Source organism: Panthera pardus, unplaced genomic scaffold (assembly GCF_024362965.1).
Source record: "Panthera pardus isolate Hobbes unplaced genomic scaffold, ASM2436296v1 HiC_scaffold_18, whole genome shotgun sequence".
Taxonomy (NCBI): domain Eukaryota; kingdom Metazoa; phylum Chordata; class Mammalia; order Carnivora; family Felidae; genus Panthera; species Panthera pardus.
The window spans coordinates 7146820-7159718 of record NW_026526743.1 but is presented as its reverse complement, the minus strand read 5'-3'; the positions used below and the strand labels follow the sequence as shown (position 1 = coordinate 7159718).

At 59.2% G+C, this 12899-nt stretch overlaps 1 protein-coding gene across 2 annotated transcripts; it reads right to left on the bottom strand.

Moving 5' to 3' along the window:
- Positions 1–485: 485 nt before the first annotated feature.
- On the bottom strand, positions 486–12492 carry MBOAT7 (membrane bound O-acyltransferase domain containing 7). Of its 2 annotated transcripts, XM_053905789.1 has the most exons (8): positions 12253–12492; positions 11443–11521; positions 11210–11339; positions 10522–10648; positions 8498–8657; positions 6100–6460; positions 4248–4424; positions 486–1018 (listed from the first exon to the last, which is right to left on the bottom strand). In XM_053905789.1, the coding sequence occupies exons 2-8, from the start codon at positions 11516–11518 to the stop codon at positions 631–633; spliced, it is 1419 nt and encodes a 472-aa protein (XP_053761764.1). In that variant the 5' UTR covers positions 11519–11521; positions 12253–12492; the 3' UTR covers positions 486–630. The 2 variants fall into 2 exon arrangements, with proteins under 2 accessions (XP_053761764.1, XP_053761765.1); XM_053905790.1 differs by lacking the exons at positions 10522–10648; positions 11443–11521; positions 12253–12492 and having other exon boundaries at positions 11210–11323.
- Between the last annotated feature and the right edge of the window lie 407 nt (positions 12493–12899).

Below are 12899 nucleotides of genomic sequence, written 5' to 3'. Positions count from 1 at the left end.
CCCACAGGCACACGTACGATCTTTGCAAAACACTTTATTGGCGGAGGCTCACACATTCTGACCGTGTCTCAGGCCAGAGAATGACAAGAGGGTGACAGGTGCGCTGGGACCCTGAGGTGGCTCAGATGGAAGCTGCAAGAACCATGTCCGCAGGCCTGCTCCTCGGTGCCTCAATTTCCCCCTTATGAAACGGAAGGGTTATGTTCCCTTCCGCGTCTGAAATCCTGGTACAAGGGGGACGAAAGCCACAGGGAGGAGGTTCCCCACTCCCAGAACCTGCCCCGAAGCTCCTACCCCACACCCTGTGCCAGGAAAAGGACGTGTGCCCAAGAAGCCGTGTGCCTGGCGGCCCCTGCTGGCGGGGTGGGGGAGTGCGGCTCTCTCCGGAAGCTGGGGCAGGGACACCTGGGTGGTCGAGGGTTGTCCTGAGCCCTCGGGGCAGAGGGCAGAGGGCGGGGAAGCAGGGAGAGCTGCAGCCCGGCTCCGGGTACGGAGAAGAGACGGGAATCCTCGCCAGGCCCCTGGCCGCTCCAGCAATCTTTCTGGGAAGGGAGACGGCGGTCGGGGTCACAGGATTCCCAAGCAAGAAGCTTGGTGGCCGGGCCGACTGGCAAAGGGTGCCGCGGCAGCCTATTCCTCCCGGAGCTTTTCTGGGGCCAGGCTGGCGGCCGAGGGCGCGGTCTTCCTCCGGCCCGGACCGCCCCCGCCCAAAGCCAGCCCCAGCAGCAGGGCGGCCAAGGCCAGAATGTGGACGCAGAAGTAGACGGAGGCCCAGTACCGGACGGTGTCTCCCAGGGACAGCAGCACGAAGCCCATACACATGTAGTCGTAGGCGCGCATCTTCAGGAACCAGTGCACCCAGTCCCAGGCCTTCTGGCCCCCGGGACTGAGCCGCCCCCGCAGGGCCGACTCCAGTCGGCCCTCCGCTGCCAGGCACAGCGGGATGGTCAGGAAGCTTAGGTAGTAGCCAGGGTGGAGGCCGTGCCAGTAGGCGCTGAGCAACATGGTCCAGGCGCTCCTGGGGGAGGGGCTCGGATTTAGGACCCTGGAGCCCAGACCCCCAGCCCCGCCTCCCTGAGACCCAGGAGTCCAGGCCCCCATCTCCTTCCTCCCTCAGACCCAGGAGCACAGACCCCTGAGACCCAGGAGTTCTGACTCCTCAGGCCCTCCTCTCTCGGACCAAGAGTCCAGGCCCCCAGCCCCCTCCTCCTTCAGACCCAGGAGCCCAGAACCCCAGCCCCTCCTCCCTCAGACCAGGAGTCCTGACCCCCCCAGCCTCTCCTCCCTCAGACCCAGGAGTCCTGGACTCCACTCTCCTCCCTCAGACCCAGGAATCAGGCCCCCGGCCCCCTCCTCCCTCAGACCCAGGAGTCCAGGCCCCCAGCCTCCTCCTCCCTCAGACTCAGGAATCACTATTCTCTTTTCAGGAACCTAGTTAATGCCCTCTTATCACAGCTTTCCTCAAGACCCATGAACCTGAGCCCCTAGCCACTTCATCTTGGGGATCTAAGAGTGGAATTCCTGATTCATGAAGACTCAGTCATCTCTAGCCATGGTCTCCTCTCTCTCTGGACCCCAAAATGCTATAAATTCAGGCTCCGGTCCCTCCTTCCTCAGAGACACAGAAATCACCACAGAGGACTCCGCCTGGAATGGAGATGTGGGTTCTTCCTTGTCTGTGGGCATCAGCCTTTCCCTGGGGTACATCAGGGTGCTTGAACCTAAGGACACAATAATGCTGCCCCCCATCCTTGGAGGCATAAAGAGTCCGTAAAAAGGCTGAATTTTCACTCTTGCCCAAAAGGGAGACCTTTTCCCCTCTCTCTTCTTCAGCCACTTCCACGAAAAAACATAGTGCTTCAGAAACTTTTCTCCGTCCTTCGGATATAGATGGAAACGTTCGGAAAGGCTTGGAAATAAGCCTTACGAAAACACAGTCCACGAATGTTTTTCTGGAGGGTGGTGGTACCCAGTCTTTGAACTATAAACGTCATGGGAGCTGGAGCCCCTGTCTCCCCGCCACTGTGGGGGTTCATCCTAGGCAGCTGGCATCACGCTACCGCCTGCTTGACACCTAGTTGCATTCTTCCTTCAGATAGAGATGATCAGCACGGGTGGCTACCCCATTACCAACTGAACTTGGGCAGAACAGGAGACCGTGCATCACGGCAAACAGTCGGTGGGTCCTCTTACTTGAGGACAGGTTATTGTTTCTCTTGGGAGCATGCTGTGCAGGGGACTGTGACAGGTGGCTCCGACAACAAGGCGAGCTTTCTTTTCGTTTTGGTAATCTCGTTAGTGGGTTACGTGGTGCACAGCCTGGCTCAGTGCTAGCTCTTTAATAACAAAACCGTGTTCTTTCTTTTCTGCCAGTGGTGGAGACAGAATTCCCCGGGTCGGGAGCATTTCAAGAGACGTTCTCCGACAGGGAAAAACAGGGTGGAAGGGACGCACATAAACGGCCCACCAGGCACCTTGAACTCCACACAGGCACCTGAACTCTGAGCTGTGGCCCCTACCTGCTCTCCCCACCTGCACACTCTCCCAAGAACAGTCCGTGCTCCCCCTCAGCCTTTCCCCGCTTCCGTCCTCTCTGGAACCCACTCCAGCTGGCTTTCACTTCCGCCCTCCAAACTGCTCCCATCAAGGTTGCTGGAGACTCCCCCGCACCCTCCCGTCACACCCAAGCCCGAGCCTTTGTTGTACTGAAGCTCCTGACATCACCCGACACAAATGATCCCTCTCTGCTTTCCTGACTGTCCTCCTAGCTCATCGGCTCCGTCTAGGCCGGCTCCTCCTCGTCCCTCGTCTACACCAGGGTTTCTCAATCTCAGCACTACTGACATTTGGGGCCAGATCATTCTGTGCTGGAGCGGGGGCCGTCCCGTGCCACGCAGGGTGTTGAAGAGCGTCTGGGGCCTGTAACCACTGGCAGCCAGTAGCATCTCCCAGTTATGGCACAAAGGGCTCCTAGGCGTTGCCGAATGCTCCCGGGGAGTGTGGCACAGTTGCCCCCAGCCGAGAACCTCTAACCGAAACACTGGAGTGCCCGCTGCTTTGACCTGCTGCTCAGCCCGAGTGTTAGGTACCGCTACCTGAAGGGACCTGAGCGCCCGCTTCTCACACCGTCTCCTCCTTCTGCGCCAGAGTCCCGTAACTAACCGCCTATCCAGTAACCCCAGCTGAAACCTGACGGTCACCTGGGAGTCCGTGGGACTCCACCCAAGTTGCACTCCCTCACCCAAGCCACTCTGGAAACTTTCTCCTGGCCAGTCTTCCCATCTCAGTCACTCACAGCCATCACCTGGCATCACGCTTCACTTCCTCACGTTCTCATCCCCACATCCAGGCCATGCCCAGTCCGGACACCCAGGTAGGTTTAGCTCCTAGCTCTGCAGCTGCGTCCTGACCTCATCTGGTGGCTCTGGGAAGGCGGAGTGACACTCGGCAGGTTACCTAACCTCTCTGAGCCTCAGTTCCCTCATCTTTAAAATGAGGGCAGGGAGCCTGGGTGGCTCAGTCGGTTAAGTGTCTGACTTCGGCTCAGGTCATCATCTCACGGTTCACAAGTTCGAGCCCTGCATCGGGCTCTGTGTGGACAGCTCGGAGCCCGGAGCCTGCTTCGGATTCTGTGTCTTCCTCTCTCTCTGCCCCTCCCCTACTCACACTCTCTCTCTCTCTCAAAACAAATAAACATTAAAAAAATTTTTTTTGAAACCAGGAAAGTAAGCTCTACGTCCTAAGGCTGTAAACATAACAATGTCTGGCACACTCGAGTTTCCACTCAAGAAGTATTGGATGAATAATGAATAAAAGCTACTATACGGTGACTACTCACCTGGCGGGCCTCACGTTAGGTATGTTCACATCGCTTAATCCTCTCATCAATCTCTGAAGTAAGTTAACAGCATCACCCCCATTTAAGAGTTGAGGAAACACAGGTCAACTAGCTACTTAAGGTTTCTCTGTATCTGGCTGGGCCAGGATCCCAAAAAGTCTGGCCAGAGTCCACAGGATTCAGTACACTGCTTCTGTCCAAAGACGTTGACTTTACACAAGTAGAAACTGAGGCCCAGAGAAAGGGAACGATTTACCCCAGAGCAATGCCAATCAGGGGCTGGGAACCGGCTCAAGAAACTACAACTCCCATGGTCCTCTGGGGCGGAGGTCTGGCCGGGAGCCCGCAAGCAGCCCCAGGCGCTGCTGGGAGGTGTAGTTCCGTGTTTTCCCAGGGCAGGCGCGCTCACCTTAGGACATAGGAGCGAGCAGGTGCGCTCTTGTAGACGTACTGCGCCAGCCACCACTGCACCGTCATGTTCCAGTACCGCATGCCATCCCGCACCCGCACGCAGAAGTCAGTGCCGTAGCAGTCGATGTTGCGGATGGTCTCATAGTCGTACTCCAGGGAGGCCGCCTTCTCCGGACTGGGGGGGGTGGAGGATGAGGGTGGGGGACAGACATGCAGCTCAGCCAGGCCCCCTCCCGACGCTGGCTACTGTCCCAGCCCCGGATGCTAAGGAGGGGATCGCGGCCAGGCCAGAGCTCTGGCTGTCACATTTGCTAGGGCAACCGGGGAGGGTAGCCCAGAGGGAGCCTTTTCCCGGACGAAGACTGGGGGCGGGGGCACAACAGTTCACTGACAAGGGGTCCTCCTTCTTTTGGTCTCAGGGCTACAACAGCAACGAAAAGCCTTGAGGGGCTACAGTTGCTAAGCTACGAGTCCTCAGCAACCTGACCCTTCAGGGGTCTCAGATGCTAGGGAAGGGCAAACGAGCTCACTGTATTCAGAGCAGCCGCCCAGTGTGGTCCTAAGTTGTCAAGACACTGTGGTTGCTAGGGAAGTAGCATCCCTAACAACGCGGTGGTCTATGATTGCTAGGGAGATGTTTGAGGCCCACGTGACACCTGATGGTCTCTGTTGCTAGGGAAAGGGTATTCCTTAGGAACAAGGCCTAGGATGTTTAGAAACACTTCCAGAAAGGGCCCCTCCTGGTCTTTATGATTATTCAGTTAAGTGTCATCTCCAGCACTACAGTGGCTCCTGGATCACTGGTGCCAACAGTCCCAGTGGCGGTGAACATCTTTCACCCACTCCAGGGTGGGTGGCTTCTGAGAATGGGAGGGGAGCCATCTATTACAAAAGCCTTCAATTCCTGCTTGCCATTTTCTGGCGGACGCCCTCACTAGTAACGGGAGGTCTACCCGATGGTTGCTAGGAACCGGGGATGGGGGAGGGGGGAAGTGCGGGGTGGGATGGGGAGGTGGAGTCCAGTCCCAGTGGTTAGAAGCATCATTTCCCTAGCAACCTGAGAGCAACACTTCCTTAGCAACAAGACAGCCCCTAGTTCCTGGCTAGCAATTCAAGAACGAGGAGGGGGGGTGGCACTAGGAACAAGGTCAGTCCACAGTTACTGGGGTACTTCCTCAGCAGTGGTAGGAAAGCCACCCGCGGTTGCTGGGAGCGGCGTCCTCTCTGCCAGAGGACAGCATGGTCAGGGACGCCATGTCCTCAAAAAGTGCAGGCTGTTAACGTGAGGACATCACATGGTTGGGGGCCTGTGCGCTGGCGTCTAGTAACCAAGGGCAGGTTAGGGGGCGCCATTTACATAGCAATGAAAAGCGAGTCTTGTGGCAGGAAGGGGCAGGCCATGGTTGCTAGGGAAGCGCCCCCCCCTAGCAAAGAGGGGCAGTGCGGTTGCTAGGTAACCATCTCCCTAGCGACAAAGGGTGGGCCCCATCACAGCCCAAAGATGGTATCCCAAGTAACCAGGCACAACCGGGTTACCGGGGTGACACTTCCATGGCAACAGAGGGGAGGCACATGGTTGCTAAGATACCACCTTTTCCTAGCAACAGAGAGCAATTCACCATCCCACGAGGTGACAAGCGTTAGCAACAGGGGGCAGTGGCAGGTATGAAGAGTACTGCTCCCCAGGGCAGGGGTAGATGGGCGGTGGTGGCCAAGGGGCGACATTCCACTGATAGCAGGGGGCGAAGCTGCACCCCCTGCTCCCCCACTCTCCTCCCTGCTAGGGGCAGGGACAGCCTGTGCTGACGGGGCCTGCCGGGTCTTGGGAAGCCTCCCTCCCGCCGCCTGACCTGCTGGGGGGTGGGCATTGGAGGGTGGGGCCGCCCCCGGCCCGGGCTTTGGCGGCCACGGGGTAGGCCCCGAAGCCGGCGGCAATGCAGCCGCACTCGGCGGCAATCCAGGCCACGTAGAAGCGCATGCGGAAGGCGAAGAAGACGGGGATCATGTAGAAGAGGCGGGCAGGCAGCGGGCGGGCGTAGAAGGCGTCCTCACGCACGGCCTCCAGCGGGAAGAGGTGTGAGGACAGCAGGAAGAGCAGGCCAAAGAGCGGGGCCGGCCAGGCTCGGCGCAGGAGGGGCCGCAGGCTGGGCACGGCCCCCGGGAAGGGCTGCTCCAGCCAGTCCAGGTACGTGCGGTAGCGGAAGAACGGGCCTGTGGCGGGAGGGAGGGGCAGCCGTCAGAGACTGGTCTGGAGGTGGGGGGGTGGGGGGTGGGGGCTGAGACTGGGCGCTGAGGAGTGGGGGGGGGGGGGGGGGTGGGGCTAGGTAACCCGAACGAGAGGAGGGAGACTCTGAGAGAAAGGGACAAGAAACCAGCGAGTCTTAGACTCTTGATCTTGGGGGTCGTGGTTCAAGCCCCACGTGGGGCTTTGGGTGTAGAGATTACTTAAAAATAAAGTAGGGGCGCCTGGGCGGTTCAGTCCTTAAAGTGTTCGACTTCGGCTCAGGTCACGATCCCACAGTTTGTGAGTTCAAGCCCCTCTGTGCTGACAGCTCAGAGCCTGGAGCCTGCTTTGGATTCTGTGTCTCCCTTTCCCTCTGCCCCTCCTCCGCTTGCGCTCTCTTTCTCAAAAATAAATAAACATTAAAAACAAAAGAAAGAAAGAAAGCAAAGAAAGAAACCAGAGAGGGGGAGTTCAAGGACTCAGAGAAAAAGATAAAGGACAGACCGCTAAGTAGCGAGGAACAAAGAGCTGGAGAGTGGGGGGTATGGAGACAAGTCCCCAGGAAACACAGGGGCAGATAGGCGGGACCCAAGGGGTGGGGGTGGGGGTGACCTCTGCCTGAAGGAGGAAGTAGGGCAGTGCAACTGGAGAGGAACAGAGTGGTTTGAGAAAAGGTCAGAGGGTTGCAGGCAGGGAGGACTCAGGGTTTTGTTCTAAGAGCCAGGAAACCGCTGTAGGCTCTTCCAACAGAGAGGTGCCGGGATGCCATTCACCCTGGCCCCTGAGCAGGGCGGGGGCTGCAGAGGGTCACCGGTGGAAAACAGGAGACAGTGGTAGCGCTGGAGATAAACTGGAGATAAACTGACAGCCTGGCCCAGGGAGGGAGCAGGTGCGGATTAACGGAAGTGACAGCCTTACGTGTCACAAAGAACAGAGAGAAGAGAGTAGGATTCCATTCATAAATGACCAGCACCGGGACATCTATAGAGACAGAGAGTCAGTCAGTGGTTCCCAGGGATTGGGGGCAGATGCGGTTTGAGGGACGATGGCTACAGGGTCCAGAGTTTCCTTCTGGGGCGATGCAATGTCTACAATGACATGGTGGTGATGGCCGCACAAGTCTGTAACTATGCTAACAACTTCTGAGCTGCATGTAGCTTTAAGTGGGTGAACATATCAGTTACGGTTCCATAAAGCTGTCATAAAAAAGAAAACCTCCTAGGGGCACCCGAGTGGCTCAGTCGGTTGAGCGTCCGACTCTTCATTTCAGCTCAGGTCACAATCTCACTTTGTGAGTTTGAGCCCCGCATCAGGCTCTGCGCTGACTACTTGGGATTCTTTCTCTCTGTCTCTGCCTTTCCTCGGCTTGTGCTCTTTTTCTCTCTCAAAATAAATAAATAAACTTAAAAAAAATCTTAGGAAAAAAAGACAGAAAACCTCCTAGGACATCAACATTAATGGAAAATATTTTCAGACACTAAAAATGGGAGCATAATGTGAATGTGTTTGTTCCTTGGGTGATAGGAACATCAGGGTTGCATAGACCCTGCTCCTTTGTCTCCTGATTGCTCCCAAGAAGCCACAAGGAACCACTGAGGCCAAGAACAGTCTGTCTCTGCTCTGGAGGGCCAGTGGGAGAGTCTGATGTAGACCCAGGCAGAGATGCTCGCCCTCAAGAGGAGCACATGCTGGGGCGCCTGCATGGCATCTGACTTCGGCTCAGGTCATGATCTCAAAGTTCGTGAGTTTGAGCCCCACCTCGGGCTCTGTGCTGACAGCTCGGAGCCCGGAGCCTGCTTCGGATTCTGTGTCTCCCTCTCTCTCTGCCCCTCTCCCACTGGCACTCAGTGTCTCTCTCTCAAAAATAAATAAATATTAAAAAAAAAAAAAAAAAAAAAAAAAAGGAGCAGATGTTGGAACAGAGGCAGGATCACAGAACAGGCACCAAAGTCCGGGTGGAGAATGGGGACAGGCAGTGGTGACGAGACGCAGGGAGGCAGGGCTGGGGGCGCAGCCACACTCACCTGTCATGATTCCCACGTAGCAGTAGCTGTAGCTGAGCGTCTCCATCAGAGAGGGGACATCAGGCAGGAGCCCCAGGCTGGGCCCCTTGCTGAAGCCCGTGGCCATTTCCTTCCTCTGGGCCAAGTGCAGGTCCTGAACTTCACTGGCGAGACTCACCAGCTGGGAGGAAGGGGCACGGGTGGGGGACAGATCAGACCCCGGGCCTTCCTCACCCTCACCTCCCTGCAGCCAAGGGAAGCCACCGGGAGCTGAGGTTCCAGTCCATGGGCGGCTCTCGGCATCCAGAGTCACGAGTCGCAGGGTGGCAGCTTCTGGCCACAGGTGCTCCCTAGCACTGCCTCCTGGGCCTTTCTGTCTCTTCGTTCCCCCTTCTGTGTTCTCCCACGGGCCGTGGCTTCATACCACGCACGCTCTCATGATCTCCAAGCTGTACCCTGTCTGGGCTCCTCCTTCCATCCCCAAAACCATTCAAAGTGCCTCTTGTCAATGATACAAGCCTACTGCGTTCCTCAAACTCATGGCCTCGAGAGCGGAACACGTTACCGTTCCCCAGAGGCGGCGCTCTCCCCTCGGCAAATGCCACCAGCAGGCAATTAACTGCTCAGGCGGGGAACCTTCCTTACTCCCCAAATCTACCGTAGGTCTCTGAGTCTGTAGCTTTTGGCCTCCGTTCTGCTGCCCAGCCCCCAGGCTGAACGTGATGGGCCTGCCCCTGCAGGCCCGTTCTCCACCTTCTCCGCAGGCCCAAGGCTGACACGGCAGCCACAGGCCTCAGCCGGCCTTCCGACTTCCCTCTGGGTTCTGCCAGAAGGGAGCCCCAGGACCAGAGGGGGGAAGGCAGGTGTGAGAGCTGGGCCGTGTCCCTTGGTCCAGCCTCTCAAGGCGGAGGGAGGACTCCACACGACACTCTCCTTTCTGTTCGACTACCGGCCCCGCTCTCGTCCCCAGGGTTGGTACCGGCTCCCCGTGGCTGGCCCAGGATCCTCACTGTCCCTTCTGGCTCCTCCGCCCCCCCGCCCGCCCACACTGTTGTCAAGAAGGACTCCTCAAAGTATCCCCAACGCGGCACTTGCCGCTGGGGCTCCGACTGGCCTACCGATGGCCTGGGTCAGGCCGCCACTGCTGGTCAGCGGGACTCTGATCAAGGAGGGTGCCCTCATCCCTTCTTGCGCTCCCCGCGCCAACTCTGTGGGCATCCAGGGCGCAGTTCCAAACACGTCAATGTGGTCACCTTACCTCTTCTGGCGACAAACCCCAAAACCGCTTCCGGTGGATCCCGGGCCCCCTGGGAAGCCTAAACCCCTCACCTTGGCCCCGCTTCCCTTCCCCTTCCGTCTCTCGATGAACGCTCGCTGTGGCTGGCACCCAGTCACCGGGCTCAGCCTGCTCCCTTCCACGTGCTGTTCCTACATGCCGACAGGCTCTTCCTCCAACTCTCAGCCAACCAACTCCGGCCTGCCCTTGCATCCCGGGCCACCGAGAACACAAGATGCTCGGGAGACCTGGTTCGCTACCTCACGTGACTGTCCCGTGTCCTGTGTGACATGTCGCTGGAGCCCAGCACACAGGAACTCAGGACTTTTCGGTCTGGGATGGGGCCTGGGAACCTGCTCTCACCCATCTCCCCAGGTGGTTTCGAGCCAGACACGGGTGTCCTGTTTTTGTGCCCTCAGAGAAGCGCCTTCTCTCCAAAGCTGTTTCCCCCTCCTTGGCTAAATGGCTTGCTACCAAGATGCACTCCTCGAGAACTGGTCCGTAAAGCGCTTAGCTCAACCTTTGGCACACGGCAAAGACCAAATGACACCTGCACTACTTGGCCGCGGTTACCCTACTTGGCGCGGGGAAAGGAGGGACTACTTCTTCCCCCCCCCCCGGGGAACAGTTGAGAGGTGAAGTCCTGCCCCTGGGGGTGCTCCGGAGATAAAAACCCCACCTCCCCTACTGCCCCCGAGAGTGGGTGTGGAGGAGGCCGAGAAGATGGGCCGTTCCCTGGCACCAAGAGAGGGGTGGAGGGGCGTCTGACCTTCAGTGTCAGCAGCAGCTGGACGGCATTGGTGAAGGGCGTGGGGGTGGGCAGGCCCAGCAGGCTGAGTGCGCGGAAGAACAGGAGGTAGGAGAAGGTCCAGGCGAGGGCCAGGGCGTGGCAGGAGCTGGGGCAGAGCAGGAGGACGAGCGTGCTGGGTACAGGGACCTCGACTCCGCCTCCCCCAGATTCTAGCTACAAGCCCTCCCTCACCCGCCCCAAGAGATAAGGGGGGGAAGGACGGGAGGAGCCAGACTGAACCAGTGCAAGAGGGGGCTCAGCCCCACAGAAATGCGCCACAACAGAGAAGAGAATGAGGAGGGGTTAAGATAAGCTTTAGGGTGAAAACCCTTCAGGCCTCCATTTTTTTCCGAGGGAGGCGAGAAACACGGAGAAAGAAAGGGAGACGTAATACAAGTATGAATGGTGGCAGGGCCGGCCCACCGGTCCCCCGTTCTCCCGAATACATGATACGGATATTAAGAACCAGGACAAACACGCAGGGACAAGACCCAGAAAAAAAGGCCGGACAGGAAGAAACACAGACCAAACCACACGGAGAATCCAGAGATAAAAAGAGACACCCAGAGACAAAGGCAGAAAGGGAGACAGACCCAAAAAGGAAACAGGTTGCTTCCTCCCCCTCTGTTCTCCCTCCACACCGCCCCCCCCCACCCCAAATCCTCACCAGGGCTGCGCCTGAATGAGGGCCCAGGTCCCAAGGATGGTGATCAGAGAATGCAAAGTGTGGGGGCCACAGGTGAACAAGGTGAGCCCCAGGCCCACAGCTGCTGCCCCCCATCTCTTCAGCCCAGGTCCTGCGGGGAGAAGGGACAGCATAAGCCTGGACCCTTCCAGGGAGTCCCCTGCCCGGTGCCCCCCCACCCCCCAATTTTCCACTAGGGAGGGAACCTGACTCACCAGCTTTCTTAAAGAGGAAGCCGATGGGGATGGAGATAAGGAGAACCACTAGATAAGTCCATTCTTCAGGCGACATGGTCTGGGGGAGGGGCAGAGGGTTTGTGAGAACCCAGGGATCCGGGCCATCAGCCCCTCGCCCTTACAGGATTCAGGAACCCACCCCCTCTAGTCCCCAGTGTGGAGGATCGTGGAGCCCTACCCTCAGCCCCTCTCCTCTGAGAACAGAGGAATCCGGACCTCCAGGACCTTCCTCCTTCAAGGATAAAGCGATACACCCCCAGCCCCGCTTTTTGGAGAACCCAGGCCTCCAGTCCTCCTCTGAGAACCCAGGAATCCAGACCTCTCAGCCCCTCCCCCGAGGATCCAGGAATCCGGCCCCTCCCCCTGCGATCGCAGAAATCGAAGCTAATCCCCCAACCCCCATTGGGGACCCACGGATTCAGTCATCGCTCGCTGAGAACCCAGCAACAACACTTGTCCCAGGCCTTTCCCTTGCCGAGCCCAGGATTCCAGAGCTCCCAGCCCCTTCCTCCTGGAAGGATCCAGGGACTCGGGCCCTCCCTCTCTGAGAACCCAGACTCCAGCCTCCACCTCCATCCAAGGTGCACACGTTTCTTCCACCTAAAGCCTGGAGGGCGCCCCCTCCCCGTACGTCCCCACTCCCCCAGCGCAGGTCAGACCGGCTCCGGCAGAGCCACAGGCGGTTACACCACCCCCTGCTCGGCCGCGCTCCCGGCGCCGAGTCCGCCCCGTCCGCCGGCCGGTCCGCAGCCCCCGCCTCACCCCAGGTCGCCCGTGCCCCCCGCCCACCTGGGCCTGGCTCCGCGCCGCCCGCCGGGCGGGAGGCGGCCAAGCGGTCCGGGCCCACGGGCGCCCCGGCTGTGGCCACGCCTCCTCGGCCCAGCGCGCGCTGCTCGGTCGCGGTCCCGGGCCGGATGTGCTGCCCCGTCAGGCTGCGAGCCGGGCAGGGAAGCGGCCGGCAACCTGCACCCGACAGCTCCAGCCCGTGGCTGCACCTTTACCCCTCGGCAGCCGAGCCCAGTGCACGTAAAGAGGCGGGGCCCGGAGCTTCGGGCTCGGACGTACGCTTCGGAGCCGGGAGAAGCCGGGGTCTCCGCTTCGGGTTCCTTCGGGCAGAATCGGCGGCAGTTTGGAGGCGGGGCCACAAGCTTCGGTCTCCGTTCGGAGGTCTCCGTTCGGATGTAGGCGGGGCCAGGAGCCTCGGCCGGATGTGGGCGGGGTCATATCGTTGGTTTCCTTCGAGCATAGTTGGGTACCAGTGACCCAGGTTAGGAGATAGGCGAAGTCTCGTTCTTTGAGAAGGAGGCGGGGCCACAGACTTAGGCAACACGAAGGAGGCAGCGATCTGGAACATTTCGAGGGGCGGAACGAACAGCATCCCGGCCGGAGGGGGCGGGGCCCGGGGATGACGTCACCACAGGGCGGGGCCAGGGTAA